General features: G+C 38.0%; 5 protein-coding genes and 2 pseudogenes across 5 annotated transcripts in view; 5 read left to right on the top strand and 2 right to left on the bottom strand.

The window, feature by feature from the left end:
* Window positions 1-1,321: 1,321 nt before the first annotated feature.
* LOC117376066 (ovarian cancer G-protein coupled receptor 1-like) lies at window positions 1,322-2,342 on the top strand (annotated as a pseudogene).
* A 965-nt stretch (window positions 2,343-3,307) lies between these two features.
* On the top strand, window positions 3,308-4,244 carry LOC117376065 (melatonin receptor type 1C-like). Its single transcript, XM_055224213.1, is given in 5 exon segments — window positions 3,308-3,610; window positions 3,612-3,785; window positions 3,787-4,019; window positions 4,021-4,072; window positions 4,074-4,244. Coding segments are annotated over 5 exon segments (933 nt in total).
* Window positions 4,245-5,459: 1,215 nt separating this feature from the next.
* LOC117376063 (olfactory receptor 4D6-like) lies at window positions 5,460-6,470 on the top strand (annotated as a pseudogene).
* A 1,040-nt stretch (window positions 6,471-7,510) lies between these two features.
* On the bottom strand, window positions 7,511-10,031 carry si:dkey-88e18.2 (interleukin-12 subunit beta). The gene is given in 8 exon segments (XM_055224046.1): window positions 7,511-7,609; window positions 8,142-8,252; window positions 8,335-8,483; window positions 8,560-8,735; window positions 8,819-8,897; window positions 8,899-8,919; window positions 9,855-9,950; window positions 9,953-10,031. Coding segments are annotated over 8 exon segments (810 nt in total).
* Window positions 10,032-11,326: 1,295 nt separating this feature from the next.
* Window positions 11,327-15,233, bottom strand: LOC117376432 (transcription factor BTF3-like). Its single transcript, XM_033972913.2, has 6 exons — window positions 15,172-15,233; window positions 14,176-14,244; window positions 13,970-14,083; window positions 13,675-13,876; window positions 11,599-11,655; window positions 11,327-11,524 (listed from the first exon to the last, which is right to left on the bottom strand). The coding sequence occupies exons 2-6, from the start codon at window positions 14,242-14,244 to the stop codon at window positions 11,478-11,480; spliced, it is 489 nt and encodes a 162-aa protein (XP_033828804.1). The 5' UTR covers window positions 15,172-15,233; the 3' UTR covers window positions 11,327-11,477.
* Window positions 15,234-15,401: 168 nt separating this feature from the next.
* utp15 (UTP15 small subunit processome component) lies at window positions 15,402-18,891 on the top strand. The gene is made up of 12 exons (XM_033973081.2): window positions 15,402-15,538; window positions 15,815-15,941; window positions 16,017-16,109; window positions 16,182-16,366; window positions 16,444-16,622; window positions 16,745-16,870; window positions 17,071-17,206; window positions 17,282-17,366; window positions 17,632-17,787; window positions 17,867-17,968; window positions 18,073-18,206; window positions 18,421-18,891. Exons 2-12 carry the CDS (start codon window positions 15,852-15,854, stop codon window positions 18,722-18,724), a joined length of 1,590 nt encoding a protein of 529 aa, XP_033828972.1. The 5' UTR covers window positions 15,402-15,538; window positions 15,815-15,851; the 3' UTR covers window positions 18,725-18,891.
* Window positions 18,892-19,555: 664 nt separating this feature from the next.
* The window catches only part of LOC117375725 (rho guanine nucleotide exchange factor 28-like), a 36,757-nt gene continuing 29,581 nt past the window's right edge, over window positions 19,556-26,731 (top strand). The window contains exons 1-7 of the mRNA XM_055224260.1: window positions 19,556-19,603; window positions 20,069-20,111; window positions 22,731-22,872; window positions 24,223-24,332; window positions 24,660-24,846; window positions 25,895-26,078; window positions 26,454-26,655. Coding sequence (XP_055080235.1) covers window positions 20,079-20,111; window positions 22,731-22,872; window positions 24,223-24,332; window positions 24,660-24,846; window positions 25,895-26,078; window positions 26,454-26,655 — 858 coding nt within the window. The 5' untranslated portion in view covers window positions 19,556-19,603; window positions 20,069-20,078. The remainder of the gene's footprint in view (window positions 19,604-20,068; window positions 20,112-22,730; window positions 22,873-24,222; window positions 24,333-24,659; window positions 24,847-25,894; window positions 26,079-26,453; window positions 26,656-26,731) is intronic.

Here is a 26,731-nt window from a genome sequence, read left to right as displayed (position 1 = left end):
GGTTTCTCGTTGCGCAGCGCCTTGTTCAGGAGGATGGCCAGACCCACGGACACATTGAAGAAAATGATGAGTGTAGATAACGTGAGGCTGAAGAGAAGCACTAACACGTTGCCAAAGTTTGTAGGAGGCAACAGGAGAGACAGAACCTGGCTCCTGTTATTCATTTGAGCGGGGTAGAGGGCTACATTACGCATTCGTGCAATCTGGAAACCTGCGCGCGGTTATTTTATAGACTGGACAGAGGAGGGGCCACGAGAAACGCGTTGACGTGCAGTAAACAGTGCTGCTTTAGGCCTATGAGAAATTATTGGACACAGAGGCTAATCCAGATCAAAGCCAGCCTATGTCTCACCTAAAAAATAATCGGTGTAACTCATTATTTTGGGTCACTTCTTTTTATTTAAACGTGGGTAGCCAAATATTAACAGTTTAAAGTCTGTTGTGAGTATAGTCTACATAAAGGCCCAGCTTTGTCACACTCATTATATATCTCATAGCAGGATAAGGCTAAAATTATGAATATGAATCATAATGTGGCAGTAAAAACAGGAAGAGGTGGATTTTTTAGCAGGATTGGGCGCTCTGGTGTGCGTAAAATCATCTCTGTGACACCAAAAACTTTATTTAAACTTTTCTCAAACTCAAAAAACTTTATAAATTGGGGCTCACTAGTATGTTTAGAAAGTAGGCCTAATATATTTGTAGCTCTGAGACAATACAAGGAAACAAGCCTGAAATCAATCAGTTTTAATAACTTTTTTAGTTTTGATCGTGCCTTGTCTGCTCTTTACGCACGCTCTTATGAATTAAGCAAAAACTCTCTAAAGCTGCGATGCCAAATTGTGTGGGTTTTTTCTTTTTTTTCTTTTTCTTTTTTTTCTTTTTTTTTCTTTTTTTTTTTTTTTTTTTTTTTTTTTTTGGTGTTTGCTCATATATTTTTACCTTTCAGAAACACTTGTGCTGAGAGCAGAGGAGGATGAGAGCCTGAACTACGCGCAGCTCACGGTTCACTGCGCGTAAAGAGGCGCACGGGAGAGGAGCGACTCAAATGAGTTTATACATCTGCAAAAGAAGGCAACATAACCTAATATGTTTTTAGATGAAGTGCCATTTTGTAAAAACATGTGTCTAATCTATATGAAATGCTATATTTTTCATTGATTGCTTTCTTAAAACACTAAACATGAGCATGGATCCACACTCACGCTGCGTTTCACGTGGGGCCTACATGTCACACGTGCCGTGGCTGTACTGAATGACGTTGGAAACGTGCGCGTGTCCTCCTGAGGAGTTTGTTTTGCTCTGATAAAGGCGCGTGGACATGGGCCTCTTTTGGTGGAGCTCGAGGATGCTCCACAACTCCACAGTCCCTCTGTCGGTGGACTTTGACACGCCCGGGGACTTCTTCATCTTTATCTTCCACATTGTGTTTGCCACGTGCGCAGTGCTCGTGGCGGGCTCGGTGGTTGTGGGGATCTCGTGCACTCGGTCGCTGCGCGTTCAGAACCGTTTTGTGTTCATGCTCAACACGAGTATCAGTGACACGCTCACGGGCTTCTCTGTGTATTATCTGGGTTTATTTGATGTGCAGGAAGGATACCCGTCCAGAAATGGCACATATTACATCCTCCCCTCGTTTCTAGGCGTGAACGTGCTCACGTTTCTCTTCGCACAGTTTGATCGGTACTTTGCGGTTTGTCATCCTTTTTCTATAACCGCTTTCATCTCCAGATCCGTGGTCATTGGTATCTGTGTTTTCTGTTGGGTTTAACACGTACACCATTCTGACTGTGCAAAACATGGTTCCCATTTCCAAAGCTGCGCAGATTAACGCGTTTGGAGTCATGACCCTTCAGATTATAGTTCTGGTCAAAGTGCTGATGACACGTTAAATTATACATCATAGCCAGAGGTCACCTGATCAGAGAGGTCCCCAGCGCAGAGCGGGATAAGAGAGAGTCTTTACGCATCATAGTATTTGTAGTTATTTGCTTTTTGGCGCTGTGGTGTCCTTCATTTTGTCAACATCATCGTGCGACAACTGACGCGCCAGGGTCTGCGCTTCAGGAACGAGGCGACCAATGTGTTTGCGATCATGGCCCGGCTCAATGCGCTCGTCACACCAGCTCTGTACATCTGGGGCAGTCCAGCGCTGCGCTTTTCAGTCTGGGAACATTGTGTGGCGAAAGGTCTTTCCTTGTCCCAACAAAAGGTATAAAAGGGAACTAAGATTATGTGTGTTCCACTGTGTTCCACGAGTGTTCATCTGTTTCTCCTGTTCATTTTTTAGGGTTGGGACTCAAGTTGGACGAACCAAACGAACGCGCACAGTGACATTTTAATAAGTTTCAAATGGTATAAACTATGTAAAATATAAAGTACCTGATGAAATGGCCTCACAGTTTAATTTATTTGTGTGTTTAGAAATGTTTTGAAGATAATCAGGGCCCTGTAAAATTCCTGAAACATACAGGCTATTAAGTTTGATTATGAAAACACAAAGGTTAAGGAGCATTATAGTTAGTCTATGTTTTCTCTATTGTTATATTGTATTTATTTTTTATTTTTCGCACAACGCAGAGTGATTTTGGACGTGAGGCTCTTCAAAGTCAAATTTAGGCTAAAGCTGCAGAATCAGGCCTAAAGTACGTTTTTAAAATAACAGAATTTCAATTGTACATTAATTTGAATCTTTTATATATAAAATGAGTCACATAAACCCGGTCTGACGCACGTGCTTCACTTCAGCACCACGGTCAGCTCCACGCGCGCTGAATCACATCTGTGGAGCTGTGGACTGGGACTTTTTTGACCACCAGATTTAGTTTATTTACGTTTGTTGTGAAATGAAAACACAGCTCTGTAGATCTTTGCATAAAATAATTCAACTACGAAGTAAACAGACTTGAAAACATTGGTGAATTATCATGTTTAAATTGAGATGATATTATTTCCAGCTCAAGCCTCTGCAGAAAACACCCAGACAGGACGAGTGCTGCACTTCGACTGACAGATGGCTTCATTTTTAGTCTAATTATGTGTTTGTTTGTTTGTTTGTTTGTTTGTTTGTTTGTTTGTTTGTTTGTTTCACAGGCCCATACTTTACACCCCTCTCTATTTTTTGTCCATGTTCATGCAGCCAGTTGGGTTTTTATTTATTTATGTAATTTAAATTAAGACCAAACTGAAAGCCTTGTGGCCTGGTCTTTTTTTTTTTTTTTTTTACTTTGACAAACCAAGGCCCATACCTCAGAGAATAAAGGTTTGTTCTTAAAAAGCCTCGGGTTTAACAGCGTCACCATTTGAAATGCGTTTCTCCAACACCTCAGAGTCAGAAGGAGTGCCTCTGTCCGTGGACTTCCAGCACTCGCAGGACTATTTCGTGTTTATTTTTCAGATTCTGTTCGCTGTCAGCACAGTTCTAGTGGCGGGGTCTGTAGTCATTAGTATCCTGGCCACGAGAGCGCTGCGCCTCCAGAACCGCTTCATTTTCATGTTCAACACCAGCGTGTGCGACACTCTCGTGGGTGTGTCCGTGTTCTACTTAGGCCTGTTCGATGTGCATGAAGGATACCCGTCCCGGAATGGAACACCACATTTCCTCCCGTCTCCTTTTAGGGGTCAATATGTTGACTTTTATGTTTGCGCAGTTTGATCGTTATTGCGCAGTGTGCCATCCGTTCGTGTACACGCGCTTCATTACGCGCAGGTTCATTATATGTGTGAACTTCTACAGCTGGATTCACATCTTCACACAGACCACTATTCTGTATATGTTGCCACTTTTCAAAAGCTGTTCAGTTGTACACGATCAGCATCATCTCGCTGCAGATTATTGTGCTCACAAAGTGGGCCATGACTATTAAACTTTATTTTGTGGCAAAGTTTCAGGTGGAAAGAGATCCGCCGGGTCAGAAAAGAGAAAGCAACAGAGAATCCCTTAGAATGATTGTTTTTGTGGTAATAAGCTTCTTAGTGCTGTGGTCCCCGTCCTTTATCAACATCACCCTCAGGTGGTTAGGCAGAAGGCGTCACTTTTAGAAATGAAGGCCACAAATCCTTCTTTGCCATCAGTGGCTCGTTTAAGCGCCATCGTCACTCCAGGGGTGTATCTGTGGGGCAGCCAGACTCTGAGGCAGGCTCTGGTTGCGAGTGGTGTGGGGCAGACTGGCCCACACTGCAGGCACAGAAATAAAACCAAAGCACTCACTGTAAATATAAACCGCATTAACCTGCAGCGTTAACATGAGCTTCCTCCAGAATGCACATAATATATATGAAAAGTTTTAAAGAAACACCAGATTATTGTGCAGTTCTACAAAACACTGAGCAACTGATGTGTTGTTACTCTTGTTATTTTATAGGAACAAAGGAGATAGACTTACATTTGTTTATATGTGGTCTAAAATATTGTTTGCTTGAATATTTTTTCATATTTACTGATTGTAGCGACATTTAGGCTAAGTTAACGTGTTAATATAAAATAACATAAACATCTGTGTCCCAGTGAAGCCGTTATAATGAAGGTGATTATCATTATTATTAGTTTATAATTAGTTGCATGTTGTGACCAGGACAGAGCAGGTTATGTTTCATTTTCTATAATTTGATGACGGTGAATTCAGATGAAGCGCTCGGGTCTAGACTAAATATAATAACAGAGAATATGTGATCCACAAACCTTCTGGCTCAATGTCCCTGACACAATCACAGCTTCGGGGTTGAATAATAGCACCACTGTGTGAAATTATTTTCTTACAATAATTTCACTTTGAACTTGTCAGTTTTTGTTTTATGTTTTGAGGCACAGTAATGACAGATATGAACTAAAAACAGGCCAAACATCTGCATTCTGACAGTTAAAAGTGAAATTCTACCCTACATTTCTGACCTGCTTCAGTTCATTTTTAAAGAGGACAGAGTATGTTTTGGGGTATTTGGTTTTAAACTATAGATATAACTATAACTAAATAATGAATAATTAGAAACTGTCCAATGACTTCCTGTTCAAAACTGCAAAACTGAACAGGAAGTTTCTATTAGGCCCCACTTCTTCATAATATTTGTAATGTTGAAAAATATGACTGTTCTGAATCCTACATGTCCGGAGTCAGATTTTTCTTTTAATATGTTTGCAAATTTAAGTACGTAAAAGTGAGCAGAAAAGAGGAAACAGACATTTTCTGAGCTTCAGATGCAACACAGGATTATTCAAATATGAATGAATCAACATAGAAATCAAAACAGAACTCTGAGTGCACAAAAGATGAAGAAACATAGTATAATTAAAAGATCATAAAATGTATTTTACACTAAAAAGTCCATGTCCCTTTAAACTGTCTTTGAGAATGTTGTGATGTCATTTGAATAAAACAACACAATGATACACTCTTCTGCGTCTGTAGGGAGTATTATGCTCAGGTCTATAAAAGGATTTGCAGGAGGCAAGCATACAAACAATGTCCAACACCTCAGTGTCTCTGACAGAAGGAGTGCCTCTGTCTGTGGACTTCCAACGCCCTGAAGACTACTTTGTGTTTATTTTTCAGATCTTATTTGCCACCACTACAGTTCTAGTGGCAGGGACTGTAGTTTGTGAGTATCTTGGCCACGAGAGCCCTGCGCCTTCAGAACCGATTTATCTTTATGCTCAACACCAGTGTGTGTGGACACTTTTGTGGGTTTGTCTGTTTACTATGTTGGTCTTTTTGATGTTTATGAGGGATATCCACCAAGAAATGCGACATACTTATATGCTCCCTTCACTTATGGGCGTTAATTACTGATATTTATGTTTGCCACAGTTTGATCGGTATTTTGCAGTGTGCCACCCTTTTATTTACAATCGTTTTATAACGAGACACGTTGTAATCGCTGTTAACATCTACTGCTGGATCTACACTTATGTCCATTCGATTGTAAGAATTGTGCTTCCAGTGTCCGCAGCTTTACAGCTTTATGTTTTTAGCATTGTTTTCTTTCAGATAATCGTCCTCACCAAAATCATCATGACTATTAAACTTTACTTTGTGGCCAGGTTTCAGGTGGAAAGGGATCTGCCAGGACCAGATAGAGAAAGCAACAAGGAATCACTGAAAATTATCATTTTTGTTGTAATTACTTTCTTAGTGCTGTGGGGCCCCTCATTCATAAATATTCTTCTTAGGTATTTTGGAGGTGGAGTGATCTTTAGGAATGAGGCGACTAATGTCTTTGCAATAATGGCTCGCTTTAATTCACTGTGTACACCGTGTGTGTACATCTGGGGCAGCCCGTCTCTGAGGCAGGTCGTGATCCGCACAGTGTGGGGCAGAGTGTGTCCTCGCTGCAACAGAAGGTGCAGTATAAGAATAAACTGCACACTATGTAAAAGTTCTTAAGTTACTGATCACTAACTGGGCCTTTTCCCTCATCTCTTTCTCTTTCTTTCTCTCAGAATTGCTGCGGGGAAGGAGATGGTTCAGAAATAAAAACAAAACAAAAAAACAACAACTATATTTCAGATGAATGTCAGATGTATCAGATGTAAACGAGATCAAACACCAAAATGTGCACAGTTCAGATCAGAACACACTTCCTGCTGCACACAAACTGTAACTTGTCCACGTTTAATCAACTCATTTGATTCACTTGTTTACATTTGAACATAATTCTTGCTTTTGTTCTGCTGGAATGTCTTTTGTGTGCTCAGTCCAGGGCATTTGGTCAAATGTTTTAAATGTGCTTTTTAATAAATGATCATTTCATATGATGTAATCGTTATCCAAATGAGTTCAGAGGTTAAATCATGCAGATATTTCATGGATAAACAGCATTTTTTTTTCAACAAAGCCTTTACCTGAAAATCTAATATAATTCCAGTCAGTTTTGTAATTTTGACTGTGAACTTGTTATCGACTTTTGACAATTTGACTAATTTGTAAATTAAAAAATTAAGTACATGTTTTTCATATTGATTTGCTTATATCTATAAAGAAATGATAAAAAGCCTCTGTGTCGAACATGTGTCCACGTAAGAAAGATAAGCACATGTGTGTCAAATATGCAAATACAAATCTTGTGTTTTACTAGAGAAGGAAATGGTGCATTATTACTATTTTAGTTTGGGTGGTGACTGACACAGAGTGAGAAAAAGTGCGTCAGTACCAAAGAACTGAGCGTCTATGTGTTACTATAAACATCAGGCCTAAAAAAACCCAAATATAAAGGTTTGATTAAATAAAGACATTTCCGTATTTAAAAAGTTATTGATACTAATACAAATATAAGTATTTTAAGTCCTCAATCATGTTTTATGTCACTCCAAAAGTAAATACATCTACATTTTTGATATTCCGCTTTCTCAAATGAACTAATTGGATGTTTTCACCTGTTCAATTAAAAGAACATTGCAGAAAAAGGGTTGGAACATAAACATTAGCATCATTTTATTGAAAACTTTATCAACACTGCATTGGTTTTAACACAAAACTTTGTTCAAATGTAATAATAAACATCTTTAATATTCTCTTTATGACTTTGTGTATTTGTGTTGTTTGTGGTAATGACGCTTACATTTTTTACCAGGAGAACATTTACTGTTTTTCTTTGTCCCTTTTCCTTTTTTCACCTGCAACAAGAAATGTATGTTGGATGTTAGACAAGTACTGCATGTTTTTAAAATAATAATCCTCGAGTGTTACTTTATTTGGACTCACTGTGGTTTATTTCCTCTACACATTGTATCTTTCTTGTAAACCCATATAACTCAAGTACATTTATTAGAATTCTGACAAAACCTAATCCTAAAAGCAAATGTTGAATATTTGATTTCATTTTTTCAATTTAATAAGTGTAACCTTGGGCAAAAAGAAGCATCTAACTGAGCTATTAAGAGGCGACAGCAACACAAACAGAACAGGAAAGAAATCGAAGCTCTTTTAATAGTCACTTGTTTCACACTGCACAGAATGCACACAGGATGTAAACACACACAAAACGAGAACAAGTCATAGGCAAATTTGAATAAATTAAGAAAAAAGATAAATAAAATAAATAAATAGATAAATAAATATGCAGAAAAACACAAACACACAACGTCTAACATTTATATCAAAGCTAGACGTAAGAACAAATGCAACAGAAAGTTATCAAAAAGTTACATTTTTCCACGGTGTCCAGTGACTCCAGGCTGAGAGCGCGTACGAGTCTCTGCAGCGGACGCGGAACTTGCTGATCTTTCTTGGGATCAGGGCAGACGGTGATTTTCTGATCTACACAGCAACACAAAGAGGACAGTGATAAGCGCTAAGACATAAATCCAGTTCACATGTCTGTCGTCAAGCGTGCACACACCTCGCCGTTATCCTTCAAGACGTACTCGATTTCATTCTCCAAACTGAAGAAGCTGTGAGGGCTCGACCAGGTGCTGGGAGGTTCAATAGTCACGTTTAACTCTTGTTGAACTGGTAGATATCCGGCGATACGGGGACTGTCTGGTTTGACTAAATAATGCAGAAAAATATAAACATTAAATATGAAAGTTTATGTGGCATGTTCGTTAAATAACATTTCACGTACTTATGTCTCGGAGGTAAAATCGTTTGGTTCGTTTCAGGATAGAGAAGTTATGAAGGGCTTCGACAGTTAGCTCCATCATCGTCGTCTCCTCAGCGTAAGGTGAGAGAGAGTGAAACAAGTCAAACTGGAAACTGCCATCCTTCATCACGTTACCGTTCACCCATGGACAAGACTCGCTGTAATAAAAACAGAATGATGTAGCAGTTACAGAAAGTACGCTAACGTTTAAGGAAATGTGAGACGACGGCGTTCGTTTTACCAGTCACGGCCCAGATAAAGACGCGCGCTGTCATATCCGCTGTCACGCCAGGCGCACGTGAAAAAACAATCGTAAGACCTTTGCCTCACATTTCAGAGATTCTGCAAAGACAATTACAAATCCAAACCTGAGTCAACTTCATGTCACGCACACAAATGTATTTAGATGAGGTTATCCATTTGGTTTGAGAGTAGATGGTGATTTTGAACAGCAGAGTTCCCCCACCACCCCCTTTGTGCCCTTAGTTGTACGCACCATGACAGAGAATTAACTGGAATTTTCTTATTAATTTAATCTCTGTAATCTTTCATCTAAGTTTTATTTATTTCGCACCCAACGTCTCTGAACTGTGTCCCTGGCAGCTGCTTCAGTTGTTTTTATATAGGTATTCTTATAAAGTTTTTGTTCGATTGGTTAGATTTAAATGTTTTTTAATAGTTCTCCAACACTGGAATTTCTCCTTTGTGGCACAAATAAAGGTTCTCTATACGTTCTCTATCCAACACAATATTTTTTTAAACAAATACCAGTAGGTTATGTCTTACTATCTACTTTTTTCCTCTTAATTAGCTGCTTTTACAATATGATGTAAAGGCAATTTTTTTTCTGAGCTAGAATAAATGAACGTCAGGTCGCAAATCCTAGTCCAAGTCCAAGGCCCGAGGGCCAAATGCGGCCCTCAGACCAATTTTTTATCGGCCCTCTTGATCATAAGCAGTACTTTTAGCAGCAAATTAAACTATTTCTACCACTATAACCTCAAACATCACATTGCATCGTGATAGTGATAGTAAATGAATGTGTTTCAAGCCTTATTAATATACAGTGGCTCCGTCAAAGCTGCGTTTTAAAGAACCGTGCCTGCATTGATCACTGGTCTGTTGCCCTCCGCTTCAAATATGTTTTGAGATGTGGCCCTCGATAAAAAAAGTTGGGCACCTCTGATCTAAACTATCACACTTATGGTCATAGTTGTATTGCTTCATCTTCACAAACGTTAAAAATCTGATTGACACAGAAAGAACACAATTTTTACCCAGGCTGTGATGAACGTCAAGCTCTTGTAGTAAAAATGTCGATGAGATTTTGTGTTCCGCCGCACTCCAGCAGGTGTATTCACCCAGGACGGGTCATCAATTTCATCCACCGTCACAACTGGACCGTTCACGTGAATAACGTCCCCAAAATCGCCATCTTCAAGTGGTTTTGCCATTCAGCCTCCATGTGACACGTTGCTCTTGTGTTTCACATGTCAGCGTGGCTTTTCTTTGGCTACACATCTAGAAAAAAAGAGAAAAATAAGAACATAAAGTCATGCTGTGGCACCAAGACAACATGATAAAACAGGCAGAAGAACCTTACAGTTTAGAGGGAAATGGTCCAACCCATGAACTGCAGCCAATGCAAAGATGAGCAGAACATTGATCCACACCTGTTTGTGAGAAAGAAACATTTGTGCTGTATTTGAAGAGTTACATTTGCACAGCCACAGTACAGCCATTTTTAGGACTTACCATAATTAACGCTGATTGAAACCAAACTTTGAGTGCTGTAGAATAATCCAAGTGATTTCCATAGCAGTGTTGATGACTTTATATGATTGCAATCAGCCCACACAGTCAGCATCATGAGTACGACCATGAAACTAAGAAACTGTGATAAGAGGCTGCTAAACACGATGGAGGGCATGGACTTCCTCTTTTTTTATGTTTTGCATGTCAAATTTGGCTGCAGATAACGTATGTGTAAAATAAATGCATTGTGAAAGTGTATGTTGTGAAGGTTGGGGTTTGCCCTGAATCAACACTGTCTGAACAATAACAGTAATAGTTACAATTATTATTTGTTATTTTAAATTTAAATTAAAAAAAATGAAAACATAATTTTTCAAGTACTTTTCAATTCCTTTTTTCTCACAAAGAGACTTCTGACCATCACTGAACTGTTTCACTAAAATGTTTGTTATTTTTAGAAAATGTATCTTAGTTAAGACAAACTACAAGACACACCCAAACACAATGTTTAGTTTTATAGAAAAGGAAACAAACTCTGCTGTGAAGTTATTCCTGAAATAATTCAACCCATTATATTTATTTTTGTACAGCCCAAACGGTCTACTCTGCGACTTTTCAGGATTTAGTGAACAGAAAGTTAGAAAATAAAAAAAGGGAACTTTGCAACAAATTTGTACAACAAGAATTATTTAGCAGTATTTAATAATTTGTGTATTTACCACATGTACAATTTTATAATACTGTATATTTATTTGTATTATAATATACATATTTTACATTTTTATGGGTTGGATTTTGAGAAAATGTCCCTAAAGTTACTGAAGTGAAACTGCTGCTTGTGTTGGGAGTTTCTGTTTCACATTTATCACTATTTTTCCCCCAACATTTACAAAGAATGATGGCTGTCAGCTTCTCAGTTTAATGAAAATAACCAAAGACATGACCTTTTAGAGCTTAATTCACACTTAGCATTAGGCAGTAAGTTTCTCAAAAATGTTGATAGTGTAAGGTTTATTGATTATGTTATATTTTACTAAATAAGAATTAGAATGAAATAACAGTTGAGAAGGAATAAAAAACATGAAGGAAAAAAGTGTTAAAATGTCCATAGTGACGTCCAGGACCAGGGAGGTTGTCAGTTTGTCTCACTTAATCTCATTTTTTGAAGCTTCATCAAAGTTTTCCACAAGATCTAAAAATAGAAAAGCACTTACGTTAGTGATGTGTGTGATAAAAAACACTGTGTTCATTTTTATGTCTGCTGACCTGGAACTTCATCATCCTCTTCTTCTGCAGCAACAAGTGGAGCTCTGTTTTCTCCATCTGAAGAAACACAAGTCACTGTTAAACCAACAGAACAAATACACAAGAATAATGTAATAACAGACACAAGACACAACAAGGAATCAAAAATCCAATTAGGGTGAACAAAAATCTGGTCAACAATCATAAAATATAATTTGATGGCAGAGCTGGCTGTGCCGATGATTATTAAGAAGCGGCCAAGATCATTTTGGACATGCACCAAAATTATTGAAAAATATATAACAAAAACTAAAAATATTTAATGTATCCTTACAAAATAATTTAACAATTATTACCAAAAGGAAAAAAACAAAACAAATTGCCTGGGTTTGAACTTTGGGTTTGAACTCTAGGTTATCAAGCATTTCTGATTTGTTTCAGATGAGACCATGGTTTCATTTGATGTGCCCTGTTTTTTCACTTATATCTCCACATCAGTCGTGGTGGAGGCAGCAAAGAGGAGGCTACTGCAGGACACTAAGCTAAAAGAGAGAACAAAACTGACACCGGACCAAATCTGCAAAATGATGGAAATGTGTTTGAATATCACATATTTAGAGAGAACTTCTACAGGCAAATCCACAGATGTGCCATGGGCTCACCGGTCTCTCCTATTACGGCCAACTTATACATGGAACAGTGTGAACAGGAGGTATTGGCCTCATTTCCAGGCTCCTCCCACATTGGCATTGATATGTGGACGACAACTGGAAAATCAAAACTCAAGATCTCGAGCCCTTTCCTGCACATATTAATGCTGTGGATCCAAACATCAAATTCACGCGGGAAGAGGCCAAGGAGAACAAACTGGACTTCTTAGATTGTGCAGTAACAATAGGAAAGGACCAGTGTGTCAAGGTAGAAGTCTTCAGGAAGCCCACACACGTTGACTAATACCTGCTGTTTGATTCACACCATCCACGGCAGCTCAAACTCAGAGTGATCTGTACTCTACAACACAGAGCTCAAGCCACAAACACAGAGGGAAAAATGAAGGAGGAACAACATGTGGAGAAAGCCCTCTCTGCTTGTGGATATCCAAAATGGGCCTTCAATAGATCTAAGAGCTAAAAAACAAGACAACAGAGAATCTGAACCCAGAATGAAAGGAGTAACTACTCCTTACCCGGTGGGCGTGTCTGAAAAACTTCAGAGAATCTTCAGACAGTATGAGATTCCCGTCTATTTCAAACCTACAAACACTTTAAGACAAAAACTGGTTCACCCAAAGGACTAAACCCCGAGCCATAAACAAAGTAATGTGTCTACTCCATTCAGTGTAGTGAAGAGTGCAGTGAGCGTTACAAACTAAACAGCCACTTCTAAAGAGAATGTAACAACACTGGCGTGAGAGCAGCTCAGGACCACAGTCTGCTGTTCATCTCCATCTCTAAAACACTGACCACTCATTTGAAGATGGTGAAGTTCAGATCTGAGCCAGAGAAAAGAAATGGTTTGAGAGGGGGAGGTTAAAGATGCTTTTTTTTTTTTTTTTAGGAAAGGCTATCCTTCCTTAAACAGAAATGGAGGCCGCAGACATAATCTCTCAGATCTACGATTCCTCAGACCCAAAAAAAACAAAAAGAGCAACAGGAGGGTTGTTTAAGGTTGAATGGGGTTGTTAAGGCTGAAACTGGAGATTATTGCTGTTAACAGTTTCAATGTACTTTGTCTTTTGCTAAAGCTCTGGGTTAGGCTCTACAACATCAAAATCTGTAGATTTTTGTAGCCTTGGGGGGTAGCTGACAATTTAACATGTGAGAATGAGATTATGCAGCAGTACGTTTCATGTGCGGCACAGTGGGGTGTCAGCTCATTTATTTCTTTTTTCATATTTTTGCAAATCTTTCTAAAAATCTTTTTTTAACTTTCTGATGTGGGATAACGATGTTAGTTTTAATACAATATAATGTATTTTTTGTCAGGCTTCCAGCTGCCGGCAATGTAATAGAAATGAACGATCTGAACATGGCGGTGGCAGAGTGGTTAGGGAGTTTGTTGGTGAACTTTTAAATGAACCATATGTTAGAGTTGTACCCATTTTAGGTAAGGTGTCTGCCAATCTCCTCAGAGTTGTTAAACTTTCAGCTCCAAGCTGATGTAGGATTCCTGGCAGCATCTCAGTCAGTTCTTTGTTTTCAGCATGGCCTGTGATGGTAAAGGTGTTGGCGGAGAGTGAGGCTTGAACCTTTGGATTATTGAAGTGAATTACTGTTCCTTGATTTGTGAACATATTTACCTAAAATACAGATAAAGGAATTATAATTAACATTATTATAAAATTTTTTGTACAAATTTAAGATGAAGAAACAAATCTAATGTAGATAATTACTTCCTCAATCCCAGAGATGCTGTTGACCCCCAGTTTTTTCAGTGACAACTGCAGCTTCTTGTCATCAGCTGTAGTTGTTCTATGGACCAGCTTCTTCTTCCTGCGTGCAGTTCCCTATACACAGAAAATACAACAAGTCCACTTTTGCTGAAAATTTTAAACAGTATTCATCAAAAAATATAATGTAAGAATCAACTGCTCCTGACCTTGCCACCAATGCGGACTTCAGCCTGCAATTTGGCAAGTTTCTCTTGGTTCATTATTAATTCCTTCATCTACAAAAAAGACAGTGATAAAAATAAAATGTGCCATATTTAAACAGGGTGTAGTTTTAACCTAATATGGAACATAAAAAGTAGCCAAAACTCATATTTCAGTGAGTAATATGTATGATGATCTAACCCTGTGACAATTAGATAATCTGAAGAGATCAATGAGTTGTGATACTACTACAGTACTATGGATTAGTCATCATTTCCAGACACAGGCGGATTTTTTTTATTTTTTTTGCCAGTCAAGTGTGGTGTCAGAGGAAGAGGAATGCCCCTAAGGGGGAATAGTTAAAAGGGCATGAAAAGTAAAACATAAATTGTGACCTATACTACCATTTTTTGGTAGTAGGAGCTTTTGTGTCCAAGTCATTTCCCTTGTTGATCAATAAAGTTTGTTCAAGTATAAAATAAACATTTTATTTAACTTTACTTTTGCCATATTGCCAGACTCTAACACTGGTAAGAAAGACTGCAGTCTACACAACTCAAAAGTAATAAAAAAAAAAAATCAGAGAAAAAAAAAAAAGAATTCTGTTTAAAAGACCGAAATAGCAGCTGCCGCAAAGCTGAAAATAACTCAACACTTGTCGTCCCCAGTCTTAGGTTTGGCAGGACCAAGGAGATCAATTGCCCTTTTGCTCTCTACTTTTTAATAAAAAAAAATCCATTGAACTGACCCTAAAACTTAAAAATAGTGTAGGCTGCAAATGTTAACCATGGAAGTATAACCAACAGTCAAGCCAGTAGAACAGGTATTACAGATGCATACAGACACTATCTACAACCTGACCAATAATTACAATTAAGGCACAATTAAGGTTAAACTGCAAAACTGCAACCTTTAAAAGTACAAAAGGGTACACAGTTTTGACGACTCACGCAAAAGTGATCTGCACATTGTCTCGGGCTAAAAAATGTATAAAATCATACCTGGGAGTAGCACTGTAAACACGCGGACTATGCGAGTCAAGAGACCGGAAGTGACGCAGTTCTGCCAACTATATGATTTTTTTTTTTACAATAAGAACAAGTTTTTTGGTAAAATTTTCAAATAGATAAATATTTCAGGTAGAAATCAAGGAATTTGATGTTTATTACTTTTACTGGGGAAGTTATGAGAGGGAGCAAGAATATTTTACGTCATGACGCCGGAAGTAGCCGACAGTGCAGTAATGGCGGCCTCCTATGAGCAAAGAGGCAACGTGACAACTCACTAAAATGTGGATTTGTTATAATAGAAATCTATTCAGACTACTGTAGTACGATTATATGTTTCACAAAGACCATCGTTTTTTGCGTAAGTAGTTTCTGTAATCGTGACTCTAAAAACCTGTAAGTAAACAATGAGCATAAAGCGTGGTCGTTCGTCCGGTGTTATGGAGAAAGAGTTTTGTCTCAATTCAAGTCTTTAAATTATAACTTTTATGTTCGTATACCTATTAACGTACTACCATTAAGTCTTTGTCCTGGCAGTAGGTCAGTAGTTCCTTGAGAGACCGTGTATAATGTGTAATAACATGTAACTCGGTTTATGTGTTACTTAACCAGTACATTTTAAATGTTTTCTTTCCAGCTTCCTAACATTTTGTAGGTCTATATAAAAAACAAAGATGTCTTCATTTAAACCCACAAAAATACCAGTATATCCCAAACTTGGAGAAAAAGTCACTCAAGAAACACTTTACTGGAAAGACTACAAGGTTGGTATAAAATAACTACTTGATAATTTGGTTTTCTAATATCAGTCGTCATAGTGGTGTTTGATCTGTTTGTAGGCACCAATTCAGATAAAAGAGTTTGGAGCTATCACCAATCTAGATTTCTCTCCTGTGGCACCACATAATTTTGCCGTGACAGCATTCACCAGGGTAAGCAAAGTCTGTGTCAAATTTAAGTTCTCACATAGTGGCTTTTAACAATAACATTGTTTAACTTTGTAGATCCACATTTATGGACCATTTTCCCAAGAGCCAGTGAAAACATTTACTAAATTCAAGGACAATGCATATTGTGGAAGGTTTAGGTCAGATGGCCAGCTTCTAGTCGCAGGATGTGAGGACACACAGGTGCGACTTTTTGATGTCTGCGGAAAAGTGGCTCTCCGAATGTTCAAAGGGCATACAAAGTAGGTTTAAATATTAATTTAGTCACAGTGATCCCCTTGGTGCCTGGATCAGTCTAATAATACATATTATTTTTCAGGGCAGTACATGTCACAGATTTTACTTCTGATCGATACCAGATCTTCACAGGATCGGACGACTACACCTGTCGGCTTTGGGACATCCCAAATTCCACTGAACTTTTATCTTATCAAGAGCACACAGACTATATTCGTTGTGGCATTACAAGCAAACTTAACAGCAACCTTTTCATAACTGGTGAGAAACAATACAGTTGTTTTTTAAATGCATCATTGTCAAAATTCAGTCCATACAGTTAAGTCCAGGTAAGATTCATGCTACAGAATATCTGTATAACAAGGTGAAATGTTTTGTTCCAGGATCATATGACCATACACTGAAGGTCTTTGATACCAGAACAGATAAGAGTGTGCTTTCCATGGATCATGGTCAGCCAGTGGAAAGTCTCCTACTTTATCCTTCAGAAGGACTTCTTGTTTCAGCAGGTAAGCATATGTTATGATCTTGACTGCAGGTTAAGTTAATGCTGAATAATGCTGTGTGCTTGACAAGGAACTGCTGAATACATAAATATGTAGTTGCATTTTACTTCATCGTTTGGCGTCTGAAATTTTTTAAACAAGTTTAAAAGTTTTACAAACAAAAAGACTCTACCTCCAATTAATATTGCTGTTTGTTTTCTCAGGAGGCCGTTATGTAAAAGTATGGGATCTTCTAAAAGCTGGCGAGCCTCTTGTCTCTTTGAAAAACCACCACAAAACTGTGACCTGCTTATGTCTGAGCAGTAATGGACAGAGGTTACTCTCTGGTTCACTGGACAGGTGAAGTGCCCTGTAATCATTAATGTAACTTAAGTTAGAATGTTCTTCATTCTTAATAACGTTTGTTTTTTACAGGCACGTCAAGGTGTACAATACAACAACATACAAAGTTGTTCACAACTTTGACTATGCTGCTTCCATCCTTAGTCTTGGTTTGGCTGTAAGTATTCATTTAGTCTTTTGGACAGTTTGTGACTTTTTTTTTTTTTTTTTACTGGTTTAATTATTATATAAAATGATGATTTCTTGAGTGATCCATCAACTGATTTTATGATGACTTCAAGATTCTGACAAATGCAACGCTACCTTAACCCTATTAGTCATCTACAGGGTCGTCTTTTCTAATGGGAAAGACCTTCAATGAACCTCATTTTCATAGATTATTTCCAATAGATGTTTCTTTCCTTCCCCCAACACATTTCTAGCCAAATGACGAGTCAATTGTCGTGGGTATGACCAATGGTATCCTAAGTATCAAACACAGAAAAGGTTCTGAAGACTCTAAGGAGGGTGTTGTACAACAGAGAAGACGCCCGTCGTACCGTGTCTTTGTGAAAGGAAAGAACTATGTGCCCAAACAGGCAAGTGACAAATAATAGAAAGCTATTCTGGAGTTTCATCTTTTGTTTAAGCTTTGTACTTATTTTACTGCCTTTTCAGGATGACTATCTCATTGGTAAGCCAGTAAAAGAGCATCTGGCCAAATACGACAGACAGCTGAAGAAATTTAATGTGTCTAAGGCATTGGATACAGCTTTAGAGGTATAAAGATTACTGTATTGCTATATTTTTCACGTGAATAGATGGGGAAAAAATGAATTTAAATTGTTTGACATGAGTGTTCTTCTTAATATTGCACCTTTTAGACATATACAAGAACAAGAAAGCCAGAGATCACTGTAGCTGTTATAAAGGAGTTGGATCGAAGGGGGAAGTTGAAAAATGCTCTAGCTGGAAGAGATGAACAAGGGCTTTCACGATTACTTAGTTTCCTCATTGGGTAAGGATTTGTTGTTATTCCTAATTTTCCATTAATAGCCTACTAATTATTCCATGAAGTTATTGACACATTTCACAACTTTCACAGGCAGCTTTTCCGTCACAGTAATGCTTACAAACATTAGCAGCTCACTTAAGAGCTGATTTTACAACTTACAGTAATATTTACATCTACTAGTAGCTGTACTTACTGATGCTTGTTTATTGTAATGTAGGCACGTGGTGAACCAGAGATTTGCGCCTGTCCTTATAACAGCAGCTGATATGATCCTGGACATCTATCGGTCAACCATTGGTCAGTCTCCAGTCATTGACCGCCAGCTGCTGCGTTTGCAAGATTTAATAGAGCGAGAGATTGACTATGAGCAAGATCTCCTGGAAGTACTTGGGATGCTTGATGCGATATTTGCCTGCTCCCTTCCCAAAAAGGAGGTACCAAGCTCCAATATCAGCAGACAAAATGGCCTTACTCAAGGAGAATCGAGTACTACTGTTCCACCTCAGATTCAAACTTCATGAAGAGGAGATCTCAGCTATGGGATACAGTGGCTTTTACTAACTGGACACGTCTGCATAGGGGATGTATTATTAAAAGACAGGACTTTATATCTGAAGTTTTTTGATACAACTGTACAAGTGATGTTTTATTATGGAATTGTTTAAATGAAATGAATTGTATGAATGAAGCCACAATGTTTCAGTGACTTCACTATACAAATGTTTTATAAGTAATGTAAAAAACAATGTTAAGCTACCGATAATAGACTTGCGCACAACAGTCGTGTGTGTGTGTGTTGACTTGAGAATATTAAAACCTATTTTTGAGTATCTTTTTGTTATTGTCAGACTAAAGAAGATTAAAACCTAAAGCCTGTTGTGAAAAGTGTAACATTTCTGGTGGAGGGTCATGCTACCTTCATGTACTTGCAGAATACATGTTTTATAAGCATGTATTTTACCTGTAATGAAATAAATACCAGTACATGATAGAGTGGCTGTCCCCTATGAGAAATGTAAAACGGAGAACTTTTAACTAAGCCAAACAATATCAATCCAGACGTAGTCCAGAGAGCAATGTGACCGCACTGGGTTCTTGTGCATCATGTGACACTTGCTTGTTATCTACTCGCCATCCTCCAGAGGGCGCCAAAGCCTCCACAGGTCTGTCTATGGTCGAAACCAGGAGGAGGACCGTGATTGGCCAAATAATCCATCTGCAAATGATCGAGCCGTGGATCAGACTCAGAGGGCGGATGCTGCTGTCCACCCTGGTCCAGCTCTGGTCCAGCTCTGGTCCAGCTCTTTCTCTTAAACCTGCAGACTTCAGTGGCTCATGTGGTCGCCCATGAGCTGAGGCTGAAGCTGTTTTTGAAGCCTGGTGTTTCAGACTTATAAAAGGTAGGTGACCATCATGAAGTGTGTCTCAGCCAACAGTTTATTTGTGACAAAGTTTTGTTATTTTAGAAGTTCAAGCATGGACAGGAGCCTTTTAAGACTTGATCTATGAGGAGATTTGTCAGTGATTGTCAAATGTTTCTTCTGACCTGGAGGAAAAGGCTGTTTTTGTTGTAAATCTAATTTTTTTTATTGGACTTGTGTTCTCTGAACAAGTGCAGATCAGACCTTACTGCCCTTAGACTGTATATTTAGTGTATTGCACATCACAAACTCACTGAATTCTTTGGATCAAAAGATTGGCCCTGTCTTGTCTGTGGACCTCTGCTCTTTGGCACAAGATTAAATAGATTAAATAGGATATCACAAACTCTTCAGGATTAGAGATTAGACATCGGCAGGATAATAAGTAATGAGGAGTCACATGGCCTTGTTTTCATTTATGATTTTCCTTTTTGTCCTGTGCAGCTGAGCTCTAATGGAGCTGAGCAGAAGGAAAGTGCCTCTGTATGTGAGTATTAATTATATTTAATCTCATTTTATAAACTTTATTAAACTGCTCTTTGAGTGTCGTGCAGGTGTAAAAGCTCTAGGGTGTATTCAGATAATAGTTTTTGTTAATTGCGTCAGGAAATTTATTCTACTTGCATTTTTTGTGTTTCAATTAGTTTTAGGTCTTCTTGTCAGTTTTAATTTGTTTAGTTAAATATTAAATATTTTAGAAACTGTCACTCGAAATGTCCCAAAAACCTTGTCCTCCAGCTGAAGGTCTATTCAGGTTAAGGGTCTAAGTTCTGTGAAGTGGGATAAACATTGTGACCCAAAAGACTTGAACTGACCAAACTCTTTTGACCTGGGGACTAAATGTTTTCTAAATCAATTTTGTTTGGGTAAAATCACTTTTCAGAGTTTTTAACTTTTATTTTCACTTGGATAACCCAGAATCCGTATCAACACTAAACACAGGGGTGATATTGTTCACAGAGCCCAGTGGATCAGGACAAAGAGCAGCTCACATGTTTCAGACATGAAATAGGCAGTAGTGTGTGTACAGTGTGTGTATAGTGTATGTATAGTGTGTGTATAGCGTGTATAGTGTGTGTATAGTGTTTATAGTGTGTTTATAGTTTGTGTATAGTGTGTGTATAGTGTGTGTATAGTGTGTGTATAGTGTGTGTATAGTGTGTGTATAGTGCCGCACTATATTCATCTTTCATTGATGTTTTTTGTTGTTGTTTTATTCATTTTTGTGTCTTTCTCTGACTTTACATGGACATTCCTGACATTGTCTTATCTACATTATATTCTATTATATTCTATTATATATTATATACAGTATTCAGTAAAAATTAGGACAAAAGTTTGACAAAAATGTATCTTTGGAAATTTAAATTCATATATGGCCATAACATCCTGTTGGTTCAAAAGGACAAACATTAAATATAATTCAGAACAAAAAATCTGTGTGTAAAGTTATTCAGTTAAATGTTGCTCTTTCTTTCATTCAAGTCGGTAAAATGACATGTCACTGTCATTTTCATACACGTGTGTAAACATCGCTCACTTTGACTTACACCAAACTGACTGTGCTGCTCTCAGACCAATGGAAACTGTTGTTTTATAGACACAGAGTCTGGGGCTACAATTTAAGATCATGATTAATCAGTGGTTCTTTAATAATTATTAAACTTTACCTGATTTCCCACTTTACCTGAATTCACCCTAAAAAAAATGTGACCAAAACGCACTGGACGTTTTTGTTGAGTTTTTGCCAACATTATAAATAAAATAAATAAATAAAAGTGAGGGTCATTTTTGCACTTTGGTTACATTTTATAAATGCTTTTAATGTTGGTATATTTGGCTTTTGTGGTAAATGCTAAAATGCAAGAGAATATTTGTTGATTGCCATGAAAACTCTCTTCTTTTTGCAGGGCCTGGTCTGATAAGATTATTTACTGTAAATCATAATGTACTTTCAGTGAAGTAACAGTATCATTCATCAACCCCACTTGCCTGGCACTTTTACTAAAGTAGAGTGCTGTGTAACTAGCAAATGAGTAACTATTTCATTCAGTTCAGCTTAGTATTTGTATTCTTTTTCTTCACAGTTGAAACTTGTTCTAATTGTCGCTGTTTTTGCCTTTGAACCATTCACTTATATCCAAGGTTTGGCTGTATAAAGAAGGTGTGACTCAAGTATTTTTTATTTGAATTTGTCTTAAAGGTTTAAATATTGATGTTTTGGAGCAGATTGATACTTACAGCTTATGAGGAAATATAAAAAGTGGTTTATTCCAAATACAGATTTTTCAGCTGAACATATTTGTGCGTGAATAGAGAGAGAACATGAGAAAAGGACTTTGTGTTAGAGCTTCAGAAATCAGGCCATGAGCTGAGGGAGCACAACTAATCAAGGATCTGATGATGAACTGTCTGTGCTTTGTGTTAACCAGCTGCACAAATCTGAGTTAAAACTAAAACTAAAACTAAAAAAAGTAAATTGCCCTCCTGTTTTCTTCAGCTCAGCCTTATCCTGCATGTTTCTTTGGTCTAAATGTGCTTAGTGTGGCTGTTTTGTGTTGAGATTATGTGAGAAAAGACAACACATTGCCAGTTATTACAATCATTGGTACTATAAAAAAAAACTTCATTAATAATTTCAAATGGATTTCCGTATCTTTATAAAAAATAAACAAATCATATTGATGCATTGTAGTTTGTTTACAATCTCTGCCCTCATATTTGCTGACTACATGCTTAATAATTTACATTTATTGTGTTCTAATCTTTATTATACAACCCAATCTTTGCTCCAGTTAATCAGATACAATTGAGATGAAATAAACAAAAATAAACCTGACACAGTATCTTGTTTATATGACCGGTAAGTTAATTTATTTCACATTTTCTTTTTTACTTTGTACAACATAAAAATCCAGCGAGGATCAGACTGGTATTTGTTCTTGGTATAAAACATTCCAGTGGTTATTGAAGAAAAATGTTTTATTGTTCTCCTAGGAGCAATGCTTTTGTGGGATTTTGGTGCTTCACACAAATGTAAAACTCTGCATTAGGCAAAAGCTTTTTCAGATATTCCTTTCTTTATTTGCTTCTTATCTGCCGACAGGGCCAAGCCAAAGTGTTCGCTCTGCTGGAGGGGCTGGACTCGGTGCCAGAGGATGCAGAGGTCTATGTGGTACTGGAAGGATCCACTCTGGTCCATGTGACCAGGGCTCACAGTGATATCATGCTCTGCTTTATCGTGCCTGGTACGTACACAAGTCCTGGGCTGCACTTGTTCCACACCATGTTTTAGTTTAGTTTATAGCTTTCATAATATTAAGAAAAGCCATAAAATAAATCTCCATGACAAGGAAAATGAAAAGACAAGAAAGAAGAGCAAGTTTTTTCTATTTTCTCTGCCTCTGTTTAACAAGACAGTACTTTCAGTTACTCTATTGTGTTATGGCAGAGTGAATGAACAATTTAAAATGAGTCTCATAGTTTATCTCATAGTCTGCCACACGCTTCAGACTAGAGGGGTAAAGGGTTTTGTTCACTCTTGACACAATGCAGGCAGTTATTAATTGCGTGGGTGCATGGTTATTTTGGGGTTTGTGACTTGAAAAGTTTGAGGACGTCTGATATAGAGAATATGTGCCAACAGGAGTCATATCTTAGGCTCACAACCTGTAATTTCATTTGCAATTATTAAAAAGATTACACTAAGGTTTGTTTGAAACACAAGCACTGTTATTGATCAGCATTTTTGAGGAATATTGTATCTCTGGTTTCATCTGGACACAAACACATGTGTATTCTGTGAGTGGACGTCTGGAAAGGCAGAATCTTATCAGCTTCCTGTAGAAACAGACCCACTGACAAATGTGTCGCCATTACTGGACTGTGCAGAGACAACACAGGCCTCGAGCTGCCTCCTGCTGCTGGGCAATAACCAGCTGATTCATTCAGGATAAGTTTACCAAAAGATACGTGTGAATTAATATGAAACAAAATGACTCCACTTTAACATTGTCAAGTTATTTAGACTCTCATTGTGATAGTGATGATAGGGCCGTTTCAGATGATATCATTAGTATATAAAAATGATCCTTTAGAACAATCCATCACTCTTCTCTGTACCGCACACTGTGATCTTACTCCTCGATTAAACCAACTGTGTGATAAATCATGTGTGTTTACCTGTGCATGAAAGGTTTTTGTTCTGCGCTCTTCTCTTTTAATGGTAATTTTGTGATAATTATTTATGTTTTGATTTGTTACAGTGTGATTTTAATGTCTTTCTTCTTCTGTAAACCACTTTGAATCACTGAATTGTGCTATACAAACAAACATTTTTGTCTTGCCAGAACAAAAAACAATAATATTTACTACAGATTTTTACAAAGTTTTATATAAAAAGTGGCTTAATATAGTCCTTTTATTATAATATATTAAAGATACTTACATAATACGCTACTTCTGGTTTGTTTATTCAGTCATAAGATGCAGTAATTTGATGTTAGTTTCCAATTAGTAAGTGTGCATGAACGTAACATTTAAATTAGACTCTAATTACATTACCGCCAGCATAATTATCTTGTGTTTTTCTCCCGCAGGACATAACATGGCTGAGATGGTGTCTGTTCAAGCATATTTATTTTCAGAAAGTACAGGACTCATGTGGGTCGGCGGAGCTTCACTGGAATATGTACAAGATGATGCACAGGTACAGTAATAGGTTTTAGGTGCAGGGTCCGAATCCTTGTAATTTCCATGGAGATTTTGTTTGGAGTGTTCCACAAAATTGCATAAAACCTGTAATTTAATAAATGATCAAAGATAGGTACATTCCAGCCAAAGCAATTGCATTTTCATGAGACAAGCTGGAGACTTACCCTCGATAAGAAACTGTACTTTTAAGACCACAGCACTGTTCCTTTGTATCTGGGGGTTCCAGAGTGATAGAAATTAGTGATGTTGCTAGTGAAAAGTATTCAAAATGTCTTGTATAAACAGTGAGCTTAAACCCATAAATACACTGTTCTTTTCACAGGACCTCGCAGAGCACCTGATTATCCACGGACATCGTCTCCGAGCCACAGATCATGAGGAGCTAAGCAGCCTCTTCAGCCTGGGCCAGGGGAGTTCACGCTGGGCTATGGACCGTTGCATTGCTCTGGCTATGGCCAACTTGGATATTCCACACAGCTGGAATGTGCTGGGCAGCCAAAGCGGCGAGGGTGAGAACCGACTTAAATATGAGTCGCTTATGTTTGTGATGTTACAACCTTGAAATTAAGGGTAAAAATCTGTGGATTTTCAGGTGAATTTACCTAAACTATTGTTTCATGAACTTATTCCAACTTTCTCCTAAAATGTAACTCACCCATAAAAGATGAACTTTTCAACCCAGCGTGTGTGTGCTATACCTCCTCTGTGTTCCAGGCCATCAGTCCCATTTTCCATGCTTGGAGAAATCGGAAGTGGACATGATCATATGTGTATTTCTGCTGAATTCATCAAAGCTAATTACACAGGGTGTAATGCAGTTATTAGAGCCTTTCCTTCTGGAAATAACCCTAAGGGGAACTCAATCAATCTAATGCCAAGTGTGTGTGTGTCTCTGTGTGTGTGTGTATGTGTGTAGGGGTGTGTGTGTGTGCGTGCGTGTGTGGTACTGTACAGAGCAGCTTGTACCGATCTGTCCAGTGTTTATGTCGAACCACCTACATGAATAACAAACTTGATTTTGGTTTAATACAATTAAGTCAGTCTGTTTCGAGGCCGTGTCTCCTCCTAAATGTCTTCAGTTAATCTCATAACCCTCCGTATGACATCAGTGTATTACTTATAAAGTAAAAAGATCCATCCAAGCGTCGATGTTGCCCTCAGCATTAATACTAACTGCCTCATAGTTTATGTGGTACACAGGCGTTTAACAGCAGCTTTTACAAGTCAGAGTTTATTCTCCAGACTCATCAGGAGCTTAGTCTCAGTTTAAAATGAAATTATATGTTTTAAATACCATGTTTTTTTTTACTCATGGGCATTGTCAGATACTGTCCTCTTTGTTGAAATGATTTATTGCGTCTAACTGGGTTAATGGGGCAGTAGAGGCTATAAAAGTGAAAACATTTTTGGCATGTAGGTTAATAAATTCTTTACTCATTTTGCAGAAACATATCCCACTATAATATCAAACCCTGCCTGTGTGTGTGTCCTCTGTAAATCTCATATCTTAATGCTGTTTTACACCAGTTACATTAGTGTGTCTTAATGTGTTTTCAGAGCACACCCTGAGAGAGTCTCCGTTGCACTTGGCTGTGCGGTTCGGTCTGTGTCGATTGGCTGAGCTGCTGCTCTGTCAGCCCGGGGGTCTAATGGCCATCAACCTGCCCAACGAAGAGAGGGTCACACCTCTGCAGCTGGCACAGAACACAGGCAACTCTGAGCTTTTGGAGCTACTTACACAGTAAGAAATTTACCCAGGACTGCCAAACTAATGAAGAATTCTTTGCTGAACATGTCAACTGAGGAATTCTTTCGATTTCTTAAGCCTTTTGAAGAGCTAGTTATTTTATGTTCACATAAAAAGCTCAGCAGCTGTTAGTACAGCCTGTCAAACTTCAGAATGTTTTGGGCTAAATCGTCTGGGTTCAGTGAGAAATCCATAAATCTTGCACATGGCGTGTACATGACAAGTCTAAGTATTGAATGACAGACAAAACAAGATCAATGTAGCTTCAAGCCTTTTACACATGTTGAACAAAGCACTTAATATGGGATTAACAGCTTGAGGAATTTTATTAAACAGGATGGATTCTAGTGTTTTGTTTTGGTTTTGCAGCCCACCCAACCCGCTGACCACACCCCCTGCAGGACTGTCCCAGGTGTGGGTCGACCACTCTCGCCTCCTCAGGTTTTGTCACGATACAAAAAATCTGACATTAACAGTTCGTCAAAACCTGAGGTGGAGCTCAGAAGAAAGTCGACACGCAGACATCCTACTACTGCGAAACAGGCTCCATGATGAGGACTTCCTGAGAGAGGTGAGTCAAATACAGCATTCAGAACTGATTCAAAAATAATATATTTAGTGTGTTAACCATATTTTCCTTTAATTTA

This window comes from Periophthalmus magnuspinnatus, chromosome 9 (assembly GCF_009829125.3).
Source record: "Periophthalmus magnuspinnatus isolate fPerMag1 chromosome 9, fPerMag1.2.pri, whole genome shotgun sequence".
Lineage (NCBI taxonomy): Eukaryota > Metazoa > Chordata > Actinopteri > Gobiiformes > Gobiidae > Periophthalmus > Periophthalmus magnuspinnatus.
This window is presented reverse-complemented; position numbering and strand designations above follow the sequence as displayed.